Genomic DNA, 18,366 nt, shown 5'->3' with positions numbered 1-18,366 from the left:
ACATCTGCCCCACCTGCAGTGCACATGGGGGGTAATTCCAAGTTGATCGCAGCAGGATTTTTGATAGCAACTGGGCAAAACCATGTGCACTGCAGGGGAGGCAGATATAACATGTGCAGAGAGAGTTAGATTTGGGTGTGGTGTGTTCAATCTGCATCTAATTTGCAGTGTAAAAATAAAGCACTTGTACACCACTAGTAATGTCTGGCGCTAATCACTAAATACACAAATGTATATATAACTGTGGATAGGTGCATATATCTAAATACACACCCACCTCACATATATACAAACCATTAATATAAAATAAATGTATAAAAAACCAATATAATCAACAAAGCAGCGAAGAATAATTGGCTTGTGGATATAGCCAACACAATCCCACCTGGTTTAAACCAGATGTAAGCGAACAAAAATTCTATATCACTCCTCGCGCTAATAGATTAATTAGAGGCAACAGGGCATGAATAACCTCAATCCATTTATTCTTTTATGATATTATTTAATATCCATGAAATCAATCATAAAAAATACAAAAAAAAGACATCACACAAATTGACTTAATTAATATGCACATATATAAAACCCCACTATAAAACCTAATATATCATAATATTAATATTGAGCATAAGAGGTGGATCATATAGTTATATTGCTGTACTTGACCACAGTGGATTAATCCGATGTTTGTACAATTGATATTGTCCTTAATTTATTGGATTTCTAAATAGTACAGTCCCGTTAGATGTATTTGATAACACTTGAACTAAATAACTTGTAGTATACTATAGATGCAGTATATTACCAGTCGCTGAAATTGTCCGTATGCTTGCAAAGAGCAAGATTCTTTGTTTCGGGGAGATGTCTTAGATCCTGGAGGATGGAACAACCATACTGAGCTCGGTGCACTGCACGCACCTGTTGTATATTGCAGCTCCCGTTCACTGACCACTAAAGTTTACTCTATGAGGAAGCTTCAATTAGAAGCGAAACGCGTCAGAGAAAATGCCCGAATTGTGACCCAGTTGATACTATCTGATGGTTCCTGTTGATGTGCAGTTGTTGCTCTAAGGCTGAGAGTCGGGAGAAAGGAGGACGCTATATGCGGCGGCTTGAGGACGGGAGCGCATTCAGCTGACAGGTGCCGGCGGTGTGCTGAGCTCCAGTAGCCGGACGGTCTCTTCCCCATAGCCTGCAAGGTGTGGGCACTGCCTATTGGAGCTAAGATAGCGGGAGACGGAGGACGCCACGAGTAGTGGTCAGTGAACGGGAGCTGCAATATACAACAGGTGCGTGCAGTGCACCGAGCTCAGCATGGTTGTTCCATCCTCCAGGATCTAAGACATCTCCCCGAAACAAAGAATCTTGCTCTTTGCAAGCATACGGACAATTTCAGCGACTGGTAATATACTGCATCTATAGTATACTACAAGTTATTTAGTTCAAGTGTTATCAAATACATCTAACGGGACTGTACTATTTAGAAATCCAATAAATTAAGGACAATATCAATTGTACAAACATCGGATTAATCCACTGTGGTCAAGTACAGCAATATAACTATATGATCCACCTCTTATGCTCAATATTAATATTATGATATATTAGGTTTTATAGTGGGGTTTAATATATGCGCATATTAATTAAGTCAATTTGTGTGATGTCTTTTTTTGTATTTTTTATGATTGATTTCATGGATATTAAATAATATCATAAAAGAATAAATGGATTGAGGTTATTCATGCCCTGTTGCCTCTAATTAATCCATTAGCGCGAGGAGTGATATAGAATTTTTAAAAATAAAGCAGCCAGTATTTACCCTGCTCAGAAACAATATAACCCACCCAAATCTAACTCTCTCTGCACATGTTATATCTGCCTCACCTGCAGTGCACATGGTTTTGCCCAGTTGCTATCAAAAATCCTGCTGCGATCAACTTGGAATTACCCCCATGGTTTTGCCCATTAGAGAACAAATTTGCTGCTGCGATCAGGTCTGAATTAGGCCCTAAGTGCATTCCTATAACCAACAACCCAGCAAAAAAATACAAAAAACAACTTTTTACAACATTCTTTTTTTATAGCATCTAATATATATTTATTTATATTGTGAAAGCAATCAAATAAATCATTCTTTCAAAAACTAGGTGCAATTTAAATCAAAACTTATAATAGATGTATTTATTTTATTCGATCACAATATGGGTGGGATGTATCAAGCCTTCGGGGGAAAATAAAGCGGAGAGAGATAAAGTCCCAACCAATCAGCTCCTGTCATTTTTTTTAGCCTGTAACATGACAGGAGCTGATTGGCTGGTATTTTATCTCTCGCCGAGGTTTGATACATCTCCCCCCAGGCTGATCCACAGTTGTTTATGTTATAATAACTTTTTTCTTTCTACAAATCTCTATTTCTCAATCTACAGATGTGGCTCAGCTTGGCTACTAGCCACAACAATCATGAGTAGATTGCCGCGACTAGCATGACCGCGGCCGTGCAGGTGCACTGCGCACGTACCCCCCATCCATAGGATTATTTATTTTATTAACAGTTTCTTATATCGCGCAGCATACTCCGCTGCGCCTTACAATTAAAACAACAGTAATAATAAGATTTTACTTACCGATAAATCTATTTCTCGTAGTCCGTAGTGGATGCTGGGACTCCGTAAGGACCATGGGGAATAGCGGCTCCGCAGGAGACAGGGCACAAAATAAAAGCTTAAGGATCAGGTGGTGTGCACTGGCTCCTCCCCCTATGACCCTCCTCCAAGCCTCAGTTAGGATACTGTGCCCGGACGAGCGTACATAATAAGGAAGGATCTTGAATCCCGGGTAAGACTCATACCAGCCACACCAATCACACCGTATAACTTGTGATCTGAACCCAGTTAACAGTATGATAAACGCAAAGGAGCCTCTGAAAAGATGGCTCACAACAAGAATAACCCGAATCTTTGTAACAATAACTATATACAAGTATTGCAGACAATCCGCACTAGGGATGGGCGCCCAGCATCCACTACGGACTATGAGAAATAGATTTATCGGTAAGTAAAATCTTATTTTCTCTGACGTCCTAGTGGATGCTGGGACTCCGTAAGGACCATGGGGATTATACCAAAGCTCCCAAACGGGCGGGAGAGTGCGGATGACTCTGCAGGACCGAATGAGAGAACTCCAGGTCCTCCTCAGCCAGGGTATCAAATTTGTAGAATTTAGCAAACGTGTTTGCCCCTGACCAAGTAGCTGCTCGGCAAAGTTGTAAAGCCGAGACCCCTCGGGCAGCCGCCCAAGATGAGCCCACTTTCCTTGTGGAATGGGCTTTTACTGATTTTGGCTGTGGCAATCCTGCCACAGAATGTGCAAGCTGAATTGTACTACAAATCCAACGAGCAATCGTCTGCTTAGAAGCAGGAGCACCCAGCTTGTTGGGTGCATACAGGATAAACAGCGAGTCAGATTTTCTGACTCCAGCCGTCCTGGAAACATATATTTTCAAGGCCCTGACAACGTCAAGCAACTTAGAGTCCTCTAAGTCCCTGGTAGCCGCAGGTACCACAATAGGTTGGTTCATGTGAAATGCAGAAACCACCTTAGGTAGAAATTGAGGACGAGTCCTCAATTCCGCCCTGTCAGAATGAAAAATTAAGTAAGGGCTTTTATACGATAAAGCCGCCAATTCTGACACACGCCTGGCTGAAGCCAAGGCTAACAGCATCGACACCTTCCATGTGAGATATTTTAAGTCCACAGTGGAAAGTGGTTCAAACCAATGTGACTTTAGAAAACTCAACACCACATTGAGATCCCAAGGAGGCTGTATGTGCAGCACCCCTTTTACAAATGTCTGAACTTCAGGTACTGAAGCCAGTTCTTTCTGGAAGAAAATCGACAGGGCCGAAATTTGAACCTTAATGGACCCTAACTTTAGGCCCATAGACAGTCCTGTTTGCAGGAAATGAAGGAAACGACCCAGTTGAAATTCCTCTGTAGGGGCCTTCTTGGCCTCACACCACGCAACATATTTACGCCAAATGCGGTGATAATGTTTTGCGGTTACGTCCTTCCTGGCTTTGACCAGAGTAGGGATGACTTCTTCTGGAATGCCTTTTTCCCTCAGGATCCGGCGTTCAACCGCCATGCCGTCAAACGCAGCCGCGGTAAGTCCTGGAACAGACAAGGCCCCTGCAGTAGCAGGTCCTTTCTTAGAGGTAGAGGCCACGGTTCGTCCGTGAGCATCTCTTGAAGTTCCGGGTACCAAGTCCGTCTTGGCCAATCCGGAACCACGAGTATAGTTCTTACTCCTCTCCTTCTTATGATTCTCAGTACTTTTGGTATGAGAGGCAGAGGAGGGAACACATACACTGACTGGTACACCCACGGCGTTACCAGAGCGTCCACTGCTATTGCCTGAGGGTCCCTTGACCTGGCGCAATATCTGTCCAGTTTTTTGTTTAGACGTGACGCCATCATGTCCACCTTTGGTTTTTCCCAACGGTTTACAATCAGGTGGAAGACTTCTGGGTGAAGTCCCCACTCTCCCGGGTGAAGGTCGTGTCTGCTGAGGAAGTCTGCTTCCCAGTTGTCCACTCCCGGAATGAATACTGCTGACAGTGCTATCACATGATTTTCCGCCCAGCGAAGAATCCTTGCAGCTTCTGCCATTGCCCTCCTGCTTCTCGTGCCGCCCTGTCTGTTTACGTGGGCGACTGACGTGATGTTGTCCGATTGGATCAACACCGCCTGACCCTGAAGCAGAGGTTTTGCTTGACTTAGGGCATTGTAAATGGCCCTTAGTTCCAGAATGTTTATATGAAGAGACGTTTCCAAGCTTGACCACAGGCCCTGGAAATTCCTTCCCTGTGTGACTGCTCCCCAGCCTCTCAGGCTGGCATCCGTGGTTACCAGGATCCAATCCTGAATGTCAAATCTGCGGCCCTCTAGTAGATGAGCACTCTGCAGCCACCACAGGAGAGACACCCTTGTCCTTGGCGACAGGGTTATCCGCTGATGCATCTGCAGATGCGATCCGGACCATTTGTCCAGTAGATCCCACTGAAATGTTCTTGCATGGAATCTTCCGAATGGAATCGCTTCGTAAGAAGCCACCATTTTCCCCAGGACCCTCGTGCACTGATGCACTGAGACCTGTCCTGGTTTTAGGAGGTTCCTGACTAGCTCGGATAACTCCCTGGCCTTCTCCTCCGGGAGAAACACCTTCTTCTGGACTGTGTCCAGAATCATTCCTAGGAACAGTAGACGTGTCGTTGGAATCAGCTGCGATTTTGGAATATTTAGAATCCACCCGTGCTGACGTAACACTACCTGAGATAGTGCTACTCCGACTTCTAACTGTTCCCTGGATCTTGCCCTTATCAGGAGATCGTCCAAGTAAGGGATAATTAAAATGCCTTTTCTTCGTAGAAGAATCATCATTTCGGCCATTACCTTGGTAAAGACCCGAGGTGCCGTGGACAATCCAAACGGCAGCGTCTGAAACTGATAATGACAGTTTTGTACTACAAACCTGAGGTACCCTTGGTGAGAAGGGTATATCGGGACGTGGAGATAAGCATCTTTGATGTCCAGAGACACCATATAGTCCCCTTCTTCCAGGTTTGCTATCACTGCTCTGAGTGACTCCATCTTGAATTTGAACCTTTTTATGTAAGTGTTCAAGGATTTCAGATTTAAAATTGGTCTCACCGAGCCGTCCGGCTTCGGTACCACAAACAGCGTGGAATAATACCCCTTTCCTTGTTGCAGGAGGGGTACCTTGATTATCACCTGCTGGGAATACAGCTTGTGAATGGCTTCCAAAACTGCCTCCCTGTCGGAGGGAGACTTTGGTAAAGCAGACTTCAGGAAACGACGAGGGGGAAACGCCTCGAATTCCAGTTTGTACCCCTGCGATACTACCTGTAGAATCCAGGGATCCACTTGCGAGTGAGCCCACTGCGCGTTGAAATTCTTGAGACGGGCCCCCACCATATCTGAGTCTGCTTGTAAAGCCCCAGCGTCATGCTGAAGACTTGGCAGAAGCAGGGGAGGGCTTCTGCTCCTGTGAAGCGGCTGCATGGTGCAGTCTTTTTCCTCTTCCTCTGCCCCGGGGCAGAAAAGAGTGGCCTTTTGCTCGCTTGTACTTATGGGAACGAAAGGACTGAGTTTGAAAAGACGGTGTCTTTTTCTGCTGATGTGGAGTGACCTGGGGTAAAAAGGTGGATTTTCCAGCCGTTGCCGTGGCCACCAGGTCCGATAGACCAGCCCCAAATAACTCCTCCCCTTTATACGGCAATACTTCCATGTGCCGTTTGGAATCCGCATCCCCTGACCACTGTCGCGTCCATAACGCTCTTCTGGCAGAGATGGACATAGCACTTACTCTTGATGCCAGGGTGCAAATATCCCTCTGTGCATCACGCATATATAGTAATGCATCCTTTAAATGTTCTATAGTTAACAAAATATTGTCCCTATCCAGGGTATCAATATTCTCGGTCAGGGAATCCGACCATGCGACTCCAGCACTGCACATCCAGGCTGAGGCGATTGCTGGTCGCAGTATAACACCAGTATGTGTGTATATACTTTTTAGGATATTTTCCAGCCTTCTATCAGCTGGTTCTTTTAGGGTAGCCGTATCAGGAGACGGTAACGCTACTTGTTTTGATAAACGTGTGAGCGCCTTATCTACCCTAGGGGGTGTTTCCCAACGCGCCCTAACCTCTGGCGGGAAAGGATATAATGCTAATAATTTTTTTAGAAATTAGCTGTTTTTTATCGGGGGAAACCCACGCTTTTTCACACACCTCATTTATTTCCTCTGACTCAGGAAAAAATATTGGTAGTTTTTTCTCACCCCACATAATACCCTTCTTTATGGTACTTGTAGTGTCAGAAAGGTTCAATGCCTCTTTCATTGCCGTGATCATGTAACGTGTGGCCCTACTGGACATTACGTTTGTCTCGTCACCGTCGACACTAGACTCAGTATCTGTGTCAGGGTCTGTGTCGACCCACTGAGGTAACGGGCGTTTTAGCGCCCCTGACGGTGTCTGAGACGCCTGGACAGGCACTAATTGATTTGCCGGCTGTCTCATGTCGTCAACAGTTTTTTGCAAATTGCTGACATTATCACTTAATTGTTTAAATACAATCATCCAGTCAGGTGTCGACTCCCTAGGGGGTGACATCACCAACACAGGCAACTGCTCCGCCTCCACATAATTTTCCTCCTCATACATGTCGACACACGCGTACCGACACACAGCACACACACCGGGAATGCTCTGATAGAGGACAGGACCCCACTTAGCCCTTTGGAGAGACAGAGGGAGAGTCTGCCAGCACACACCCAGCGCTATATATATATATACAGGGATAACCTTATATAAGTGTTATTCCCTTATAGCTGCTGTTATTATCGTTATTTGCTGCCAAAAATGCCCCCCCTTCTCTTTTTTACCCTGATTCTGAAGCAGGACTGCAGGGGAGAGTCAGGGAGCCGTCCTTCCAGCGGAGCTGTGAGGGAAAATGGCGCTTGTGTGCTGAGGAGATAGGCTCCGCCCCTTCACGACGTCCTTATCTCCCGCTTTTTTGTGTAAAATGGCAGGGGATTAAAATACATCCATATAGCCCAGGAGCTATATGTGATGTATTCTGTTTTGCCACCTAAGGTATTCTGTTATATTGCGTCTCAGGGCGCTCCCCCCCCAGCGCCCTGCACCCTCAGTGACCGGAGTGTGAAGTGTGCTGAGAGCAATGGCGCACAGCTGCGGTGCTGTGCGCTACCTTAGTCTGAAGACAGGATGTCTTCTGCCGCCGATTTCACCGGACCTCTTCGTCTCTTCTGGCTCTGTAAGGGGGACGGCGGCGCGGCTCCGGTGACCCATCCAGGCTGAACCTGTGATCGTCCCTCTGGAGCTAGTGTCCAGTAGCCTAAGAAACCCGATCCACTCTGCACTCAGGTGAGTCCGTTTCTTCTCCCCTTAGTCCCACGATGCAGTGAGCCTGTTGCCAGCAGGACTCACTGAAAATAAAAAAACCTAACTAAACTTTTATTCTAAGCAGCTCAGGAGAGCCACCTAGATTGCACCCTTCTCGGCCGGGCACAAAAATCTAACTGAGGCTTGGAGGAGGGTCATAGGGGGAGGAGCCAGTGCACACCACCTGATCCTTAAGCTTTTATTTTGTGCCCTGTCTCCTGCGGAGCCGCTATTCCCCATGGTCCTTACGGAGTCCCAGCATCCACTAGGACGTCAGAGAAAGAACAAAACTGGGTAAAGACAGACAGACAGAGGTAGGAAGGCCCTGCTCGCAAGCTTACAATCTATCGGGTTGCATGGGTGCATACATTCCCACGAGCGGGTTGCACCCAGGCGCAGCTAGTCGCAATCGTGATTCAGCCGCTTGTTTGTAGGATAGATGACCGCAGACCCAGCTGTATCTAACATTTAGCAATTAACTAACAAGCAGATTTCACATGTGACCATAGTTGCCTAATTAGCATATGTCCAGCAACACAATCCAACCTATACACCATGGGTCTTCAACCTGCATCCCTCCAGCTGCTGTGGAACTACACATCCCAGCATGCCCTGCCACAGTTTTGCTATTAAGGCATGTTAAAACTGGGGCACGGCATGCTGGGATGTGTAGTTCCACAGCAGCTGGAGGGCCACAGCTATACACAATCCCTGAGGAAGCCTGGTTATCTAAGAGAAACGTGTTGGAAAAGATCACAAAGATCCATCAAGTGCAGCATGTCCACAGCCACACACAGAACTACTGACCCAGGATGCTACTAAGACCCTTATCCACTCACCGGTCATCTCCAGACTAGATTACTGTAATCTTCTCCTAGCTGGCATCCCTGACAAATACCTCTCTCCACTCCAATCTATCCTCTATGCTGCAGCCTGGCTTATTTTCATCACCAAACGCACTACGTCCACCTCTCCTCTCTTACAAAACCTTCACTGGCTCCCCTTCCCTTTCAGAATCCAATTCAAGCTTCTCACACTCACCTACAAAGCCCTCACCCACTCCTCTCCCATCTACATCTCTGACCTTATCTCCCTTTACTCTCCGACCCGTCCTCTTTCGTCTGCTAAGGCAGACTGGGCCTAATTCAGACCTGATCGCTCGCTAGTGTTTTTTGCAGTGCTGCGATCAGGTCAGAACTGCACATGCACCACAATGCGTAAGCGCGTTGCACAGGTACAAAGTGGATCGTTGCTGTGCGATGGGTTTTACGAAGAATCCATTCGCACAGCCGATTGCAAGGAGATTGACAAGGAGAAGGCGTTTGTGGGTGTCAAGAGTGGTTGGAGAAACGCAGGCGTGTCCATGTGTTTGCAGGGAGGGTTCCTGACGTCAATTCCAGTCCCGGACAGGCTGATGTGATCGCAGCAGCTGAGTAAGTCCTGGGCTACTCAGAGACTGCACAAGATCTGTTTGTACAGCTCTGCTACACACGCGTTCGCACACTTGAAAAGCAAAAATACACTCCCCTATGGGCGGCGACTATCTGTTCGCAGCAGTGCAAAAAAACCCTAGCGACCGATCAGGTCTGAATTAGGCCCACTGTCTCTACTGCAAACTGATTAGCTCCTCCCACTCCTACCTCCAAGATTTCTCACGTGCTGCTCCCTTTCTCTGGAATTCCCTACCTCTCCCCATCTGTCTCTCCACAAAACTTCAAACGGACTCTCAAGATCCACTTCTTTACCAAACCCAGCCAAATCTCATCCTAACCCTCTGTTTCACGCTCTCTGTCTACCCATCTGGGGCACTCCTCCTGTCTGTCTGCTCCTCCCCTTTAGAATGTAAGCTCTCATGAGCAGGGCCTCTTCCCTCATTTGCTCATCCTTTGTCTTACTTTAATAATCTACAACTGCACCAAATACCGCTGTTTTCTGCCACCCGATTTATTTCAGTGTCACATGCTGCTGTAGCTGTGTTTATTTACCCTGTACTTTTCCTATATTGTCTTCAACTGTAAGTTCCTGTTTTGATTATTTATGTACTCTGTAATCGGGCGCTGCGGAACCCTTGTGGCACCATATAAATAAAGGATAATAAATAATAATAATAATACTGCAGTGTGTCCTTGGCTGATAAAAAAACACAGCGAGAGGTAGATCATTCCACCGGCTGCTGTGTGCAGAGCTCCACTACTGGAAGCCAGTATGAAAAGGACTGTGTACAGATTTAGCAAGTACAGCTCTTCCTACCCACACACATACCCACAACGTGAGGGGCCTAAGCCGCATAGTCCAAGACGCAGAGACAAGAAAAAGCCACAGACCATCTCCCATCAATAAGGAAACCGTAAGAGCCACAGAGACTCTGCCACCATATCAGAACCTTTGGGAGCACTGACTCTCGCTTGTAACAACCAAGAAAAAACTAGGAAGGCCCCTCCAAAACGGTGAGTACTCACAGTTCTGCTGATACACCCAGTAAAGGGAGTAATTCCAAGTTGATCGCAGCAGGATTTTTGTTAGCAATTGGGCAAAACCATGTGCACTGCAGGGGAGGCAGATATAACGTGCAGAAAGAGTTAAGAAATCTCAATATGTATAGTTTGGAGCAGAGAAGGGAAAGGGGGGACATGATAGAAACTTTCAAATATATCAAGGGTTTTAACAAAGTCCAGGAGGGAAACATTCTCCAAATGAAGAGAAGCAATAGGACACGAGGACATGCACTGAGACTGGAGGGGGGGAGGTTCAGGGGAAATTTGCGGAAAAAATATTTCACAGAAAGGGTAGTGGACAAGTGGAATAGCCTCCCATCAGAGGTGGTAGAGGCTAAGACAGTAGAGCAATTTAAACATGCATGGGATAGACATAAGGATATCCTTACAAAGAAATAAGGATCAAATAAGGTTAGAGATAAAAATAATATAAAAAAAAAAAAAAAGGGGCAGACTAGATGGGCCAAGTGGTTCTTATCTGCCGACAAATTCTATGTTTCTATGTTTCTATGGTGTGGTGAGTTCAATCTGCAATCTAAATTGCAGTGTAAAAATAAAGCAGCCAGTATTTACCCTGCACAGAAATAAAATAACCCACCCAAATCTAACTCTTTCTGCACATGTTATATCTGCCTCCCCTGCAGTGCACATGGTTTTGCCCAACTGCTATCAAAAATCCTGCTGCGATCAACTTGGAATTACCCCCAAAATTCTGGGGCAGATGTATTAACCTGGAGAAGGCATAAGGAAGTGCTAAACCAGTGATATGTGCAAGGTGATAACGCACCAGCCAATCAGTTCCAATATGTAAATTAACAGTTAGGATCTGATTGGCTGGTGTGTTTTTATCAACATGCACATATCACTGGTTTATCACTTCCTTATGCCTTCTCCAGGCTTAATACATCTGCCCCTCTGTTAGATCTCTACTGCTGTAATATCCAGTAACAGCTGCTGATAGTGGACAATTAGAAGTTTCCAACACATCCAGAGCGACTCCTTTCAGTCATAACCAGACAAGGGCTAAACTGTAACCAGGACTGTTTTATTTAAAACTAAAATAATTTACCAATATTGTTTTATGACATAAATAACATACTGTTAATTTCAACCTAATTGCATACCTCCCAACAAGACCCAGTCCAGGGGGGACAAAATGCTCTGTTCCGGAACTTCTTTCTTACTGTATAATTGCGGTCACCTGTGTTAAACTAGTTCATTGAGAAGAAAGATGTTTCAACACGAGTGATGGTTATCATGCATTAAGACAGAAGTCCAGGAACAGAGCATGGCGTCTCTCCTGGAATGGGTCACTTTGGGAGGTACGCTAAGTGAAGTGATATTTCTGTGCTGACCTGCACTTATACACTTTCTCTTTACTATTAACCCGTTCACTACTGGCAATAATATACCACTGCAGTGCAGAAGCAGTCAGTGTTTTGTGCATACGCACACTTACTGAGCTGTGGACCCCACTTCTGTGAGTCCGCCGCTGCACCCGAACGCTGGCAACCATCAAATACCATCAAATACCTGCAATTCGACAGTTGCAATGTTCTCCAGCAAAGCAAATTTTGGAGGTGCCTGTCACACTGCACTAATCCTACAACAGACTTCTATTACACATACAGGGGGAAGATCTGTGGCTGGCAGACTGTGCCATCACAGGACAGATGTTCTGAGCCATTCTGTGCTGCACATTTCTCAGAGGCAGGGTCGGACTGGCCCACAGGGGTACCAAGGAAACCACCGGTAGGCCCCACTCCTTCCTCTAGGGATCAGGTTCCAGACTGTGCACTTGTATTATACATGGTAGATATGTTGCATTACACTGCACAAGACTATTGTGTATTCCCCTCTGTAGGCTGGCCACACCCTTAAGTATGGGCTCCTATCACTGCATTCCCCCGGTGGGCCCTTCATGCCCCAGTCCGACACTGCTCAGTGGACAGACATCAGTAGCTCTTTACCCGGACGAGATGCTGGATCCACTTACTTGTATTAATAAGAAACTGATTGGAAACTCCGGGATGATCCACATCATGAATAGCGGCCGCAAATATCGCAGCTAAGATCTCCAGATCCGTAAACACCGCCTGGAAGAAAGACACGGAGAGGGTTAAGCAGGGTATGTGATCACACGTCATCGTACATGTACTGTACAGGGATATGTAATATGACAGTGGGGTGTAATCAGACCGTCCATGATGCCCCTATTCTTACCATGTATGTTTCCCTAATAAATACATTAACTAGCTGGAGTACCCGGCATTGCCTAGGATTTTAAGAATGTCTGTTTACAAAAATAGGATTTTGGTTACCTACCGGTAAATCCTTTTCTCTTAGTCTGTAGAGGATGCTGGGGTCCACATTATTACCATGGGGTGTAGACGGGTCCACCAGGAGCCATTGGCACTTTAAGAGTTTGAGAGTGTGGACTGGCTCCTCCCTCTATGCCCCTCCTACCAGACTCAGTCTAGAAACTGTGCCCGGGGAGAAGGACATCTTTGAGAGAAGGATTTAACATAGATAGTGACGAAATTCACACCAGCTCACACATACAAGGCACATCAAGCTAACTAGAAACTCAGCAACTGCTGAAACATTACTTACCAAGTAACAATGCAGAACTCAACTAAACAAAGTTGTACTGAACCAGATAACGGTTGCAGGAAAACGAAGCGCTGGGCGGACGCCCAGCATCCTCTACGGACTACGAGAAAAGGAATTACTGGTAGGTAACCAAAATCCTATTTTCTCTTACGTCCTAGAGGATGCTGGGGTCCACATTAGTACCATGGGGATGTACCAAAGCTCCCAGAACGGGAGGGAGAGCGCAGAGGCTCCTGCAGAACTGATTGACTGAACTTCAGATCATCAGAGGCCAAAGTATCGAACTTGTAGAACTTAGCAAACATGTTTGACCCAGACCAAGTTGCCGCTCGGCAAAATTGCAACGCCGAGACAGCCCGGGCAACCGCCCAGGAAGACCCCACCTTACGAGTAGAATGGGCCTTAACAGATTTTGGACATGGCAATCCTGCCGTAGAATAAGCATGCTGGATAGTGAATCTAATCCAGTGAGATATAGTCTGCTTTGAAGCAGGACACCCAATTTTCTTGGGATCATACAGGACAAACAGAGTCCGATTTCCTGTGATCCAAGGACTTAGACGAAATTGAGGAGTCAGTAGCCACTGGCACTACAATAGGTTGGTTGATATGAAATGCCGACACAATCTTTGGAAGAAACTGCTGACGTGTCCGGAGCTCAGCTCTATCTTCGTGGAAGATCAAGTAAGGGCTTTTACAAGACAAAGCCCCCAATTCTGACACACGTCTAGCAGAAACTAAGGCCAACAACGTGACAGCCTTCCATGTAAGAAATTTGACCTCAACCTCCTGTGGAGGCTCAAACCAGTCCGACTGGAGGAACTGCAACACCACGTTAAGGTCCCAAGGCGCCGTAGGCGGCACAAAGGTAGGTTGAATGTGCAGAACTCCCTTCAAAAAGGTCTGAACCTTAGGGAGGGCAGACAATTGTTTCTGGAAGAAAGTGGATATGGCCAAAATCTGGACCTTTACAGATCCCAATCTCAGGTCCATATCCACACCTGCTTGCAGGAAGAGGAGAAAACGTCCCAGTTGAAACTCCACCGCAGGAAACTTCTTGTACTCGCACCAAGAGACATATTTCTTCCAAATACGATGGTAATGTTTAGAAGTTACCCCTTTCCTAGCCTGTATCAGGGTAGGAATGACCTTCTTCGGAATGCCCTTCTGAGCTAGTATCAGGCGTTCAACCTCCATGCCATCAAACGTAGCCGCGGTAAGTCTTGATAAGCGAACAGCCCCTGCTGCAGCAGGTCCTCCCGAAGAGGAAGAGGCCTCGGCTCTTCCTGCAAGAGATTCAGAAGGTCCGCATACCAAGCCCGCCTTGGCCAGTCTGGAGCAATGAGGATCGCTTGAACTCTTGTTCTCCTTACGAGCTTTAGAACTCTTGGAATGAGTGGGAGTCGTGGAAACACGTTCACCGACTGGAACACCCACGGAGACACCAGGACGTCCACTGCCACTGCTTGTGGGTCCCTCGACCTGGAACAATAGCGTCAAAGCTTCTTGTTGAGACGAGAGGCCATCATGTATATTTGGGGTAACCCCCAAAGGTCTGTTATTTCCTTGAATACCTCCGGATGGAGACCCCAATTTCCCAGATGGAGATCGTGTCTGCTGAGGAAGTCTGCTAGCCAGTTGTCCACCCCCGGAATGAAGATTGCAGAGAGCGCCAATGCGTGTTTTTCTGCCCAGAGGATGATTCATATCACCTCTGACATCGCAGCTCTGCTCTTTGTTCCACCCTGTCGGTTTATGTAAGCCACCGTCGATACATTGTCCGACTGTACTTGAATGGCCCGATTTCTTAGAAGATGGGCCGCCTGAAGAAGAACGTTGTAGACGGCTCTTAGTTCCAGGATGTTGATCGGCAGGCCGGCTTCCAAACTTGACCACCTTCCTTGGAAGGTTTCCCCTTGAGTGACAGCGCCCCAACCCTGAAGGCTCGCATCCATGGCTAGAAGGACCCAGTCCTGAATCCCGAACCTGCGGCCCTCCAAAAGACGAGACAATTGGAGCCACCAGAGGAGTGAAATCCTGGCCCTTGGCGACAGACAAATTCTCTGGTGCATGTGTAGATGAGATCCTGACCACTTGTCCAGGAGATCCAGTTGGAAGGCCCGACCATGGAACCTCCCGTACTGGAGAGCCTAGTAAGAGGCCACCATCTTTCCCAAAAGGTGAATGCATTGATGAACCGACACCCGGGCTGGCTTCAGGACATCCCGGACCATTGTCTGTATCACCAACGTCTTTTCCTGTGGAAGAAACACCCTCTGCACTTCCGTGTCGAGGATCATCCCCAGAAAAGACAACCTCCAGGTTGGTTCCAAATGAGATTTTGGAAGGTTCAGAATCCAACAGTGGACTCTGAGTAGGTGGGTCGTGAGTACAATGGACTGCAACAGCTCATCCTTGGACGATGCTTTTATCAGTAGATCGTCTAGATACGGAATGATGTTCACCCCGTTTTCGGAGTAGAACCATCATCTCCACCATCACCTTGGTGAACACCCTTGGTGCTGTAGAGAGGCTGATTGGCAGGGCCTGGAACTGGAAATTACAGTCCAGTAATGCAAAACGGAGATAAGCCTGATGCGGTAGTCAAATCGGAATGTGGAGGTACGCATCCTTGATATCCAGGGATACTAGGAATTCCCCCACTTCCGGAACTGATATCACCGCCCTGAGAGACTCCATTTTGAACTTGAACTCCTTCAGAAAAAGGTTCACTGATTTTAGGTTTAGAATAGGCCTGACCGAGCCATCCGGTTTCGGTACCACAAAAAGGTTTGACTAGTAACCCGTGGCTTGCGAATGAGGCGGCACTGGCACAATGAACTGTCCCTCCACCAACTTCTGAACCGCTGCTTGTAGGACAGTCCTGTCCGCCAGTAGAGCTGGCAAGCCTGATTTGAAAAATCGGTGAGGAGGGAGATTTAGAAATTCCAACTTGTATCCCTGGGACACAATATCTATCACCCAGGGATCCAGGTCGGACGATACCCAGACGTGATTGAACTGTCTGAGCCTCGCTCCCACTGGCCCCACCTCCAGGCCGCGCGGTCCATCGTCATGCAGAGGACTTCGGTGTACTGGAAGCAGGCTTAGTTTCCTGGGAACTTGCCGCAGCAGGTTTCTTGGATTTAGCTCGACCTCCCCTAAAGAAGGTATTGGACGGCTTGGCCTTTGTAGGCTTGTTAGGCCGAAAGGACTGCAATGCTAATGAAAAGAAGGATTTCTTCGGAAAAGGTGCAGCAGAGGGAAGTAACAGAGACTTACCCGCCGTAGCCGTGGATATCCACGCATCCAAAGCTTCCCAAAAGAGAGCCTGACCTGTGTAGGGTAGGGACTCCACACTTTTCCTGGATTCCGCATCGGCCGACCAATTGTCGGCCCTTATCAATTGTATCCAAATCCTCAAGTAAGGTGCCTGACCATTTTACTATAGCTTTTGCAATCCATGCACTAGCAGTAGTGGGACGTAATATGGCCCCCGAAGCTGTTTACATTGATTTAAGTGTATTATCAATCTTTCGATCAGCCGGCTCCTTTAAGGCGGTAGATTCCGGAACAGGCAAAACCACCTTTTTTGAGAGTCTGGACACAGATGCATCAACAATTGGCAGGCTTTCCCATTTTTCTCCTATCCTCCTCAGGGAAAGTAAATGCCACCTGGACCCTTTTAGGGATCTGGAGTTTTTTCTCAGGGTTTTCCCATGCTTTCTCAAATATAGCATTCAATTCCTTAGACGCAGGGAAGGTTAGCGAGGCTTTCTTATTTTCAGTGAAAAAAGCCTTCTCAACCTGCTCAGGTGTGGTATCATTAATATTCAACACATTTCTGATAGCCTCTATCAACAATTGCACCCCCTTTGCAAGAGAGGCAGACCCACGCAACACATCCCCAGTACCGTCTGTGGTATCAGAATGGTATCCGTGTCATCTTGCATGACATGAGCAAGTGCACGTTTGTGGGGGTATATAGCGGAGCGTCCTGAGGTACCAGAATCGGGCCATACTGCCATAGAGTTCTGTAATACCTGGGTTGCGGATTCATTACTTGCAACCCTATCTGAAAGCTGAGAAATCCAAGATTTGATAGAGAAAAACCACTCGGGTTCCCTTTCTGGAATCTGTGCTAAACCAGTGCTATCCTGACTACATGGAATGGGATCATCCTGGGAGGACATATCCTTCGCAGCATATGACACAGTGTCCCTGGACATAGCTAAAGGAGAACACAAAACACTCCACACACACACAGGGGAGGGTAAGACAGAGTCGTCGTCCCCCCCCCCCCCCAAAGAATGGCAAGAGAGACACAGAGATTGGAGCCAACCCACACACAGCGCTTTTAAACAAAGGGAGACCCCTTGTCGGCGCTGACTGTGCACCTTAATAGGATACACAGTCGTATTGCAGCCTCTCCCCTCCTTCTACAACCCCCTGGTACCGTGAGAGATAGCTGGAGTTGCTGTGGAGGGACCTTCTTTCTCCTGATCAGCGCTGTGCCCGCAGGAAAATGGCGCTGAACGCTGCTTGGTCCGCTCTGAGGAGAAGCTCCGCCCCCAAAATAGCGCTGTCTTCCCGCTCTTCATCTGATTATACTGGCCTGAGGATTGAATCTGGCTTAGATCCTGGGACCCCGACAGGCTTTGTGACCAGTGTAGGGTGTAAGCGCTGGCCCAGGGCGCCCCTCACCGCGCCGCACTATGTACCGCTGAGCCATCCCAGGGCGCAGGTAATACTGTGCTCCTACCCTGCTGCCGCCATCTTCACACCAGACCCCTGCTTGCTAGAGGGGTCGGTGTCTTACTCGCCATAATCTTCAGCTCTGTAAGGTGTTGGCGGCATGCTGCTGGGGTGAGCGATCCCCTCAGGAGCTCAGTGTCCCGTCAGCGGAGTAAGTGGCTCAGACCCCGCAGGGCGGACACTACTCCCTTCCTTAGTCCCACGCTGCAGGGAGGCTGTTGCCAGCAGCCTCCCTGTAAAATAAAAAAACTCTAAAATATCATTTTACTAGAAAAGCTCTGGAGAGCTCCCCTAGCTGTGACCGGCTCCTCCGGGCACATTTTCTAAACTGAGTCTGGTAGGGGGGGCATAAAGGGAGGAGCCAGCCCACACTCCAAACTCTTAAAGTGCCAATGGCTCCTGGTGGACCCGTCTATACCCCATGGTACTAATGTGGACCCCAGCATCCTCTAGGGCGTAAGAGAAAATGAATTTAAATATTAAACACACAGTATAAATAACCAGTGCTTCGCTAC

The 18,366-nt window shown here is 47.3% G+C and overlaps 1 protein-coding gene across 6 annotated transcripts in view; it reads right to left on the bottom strand.

Annotated features, from left to right (window-relative positions):
* The window catches only part of PDE4A (phosphodiesterase 4A), a 599,090-nt gene that overhangs the window by 31,883 nt on the left and 548,841 nt on the right, over positions 1-18,366 (bottom strand). For all 6 annotated transcript variants that reach the window (XM_063931378.1, XM_063931380.1, XM_063931379.1 and 3 more), the window contains one exon: positions 12,480-12,579. In XM_063931378.1, coding sequence (XP_063787448.1) covers positions 12,480-12,579 — 100 coding nt within the window. The remainder of the gene's footprint in view (positions 1-12,479; positions 12,580-18,366) is intronic.

Source organism: Pseudophryne corroboree, chromosome 6 (genome assembly GCF_028390025.1).
Source record: "Pseudophryne corroboree isolate aPseCor3 chromosome 6, aPseCor3.hap2, whole genome shotgun sequence".
In the NCBI taxonomy this organism is placed as follows: domain Eukaryota; kingdom Metazoa; phylum Chordata; class Amphibia; order Anura; family Myobatrachidae; genus Pseudophryne; species Pseudophryne corroboree.
The sequence above is the reverse complement of the archived record's forward strand: the minus strand, read 5'-3'. Positions and strand labels throughout refer to the sequence as shown.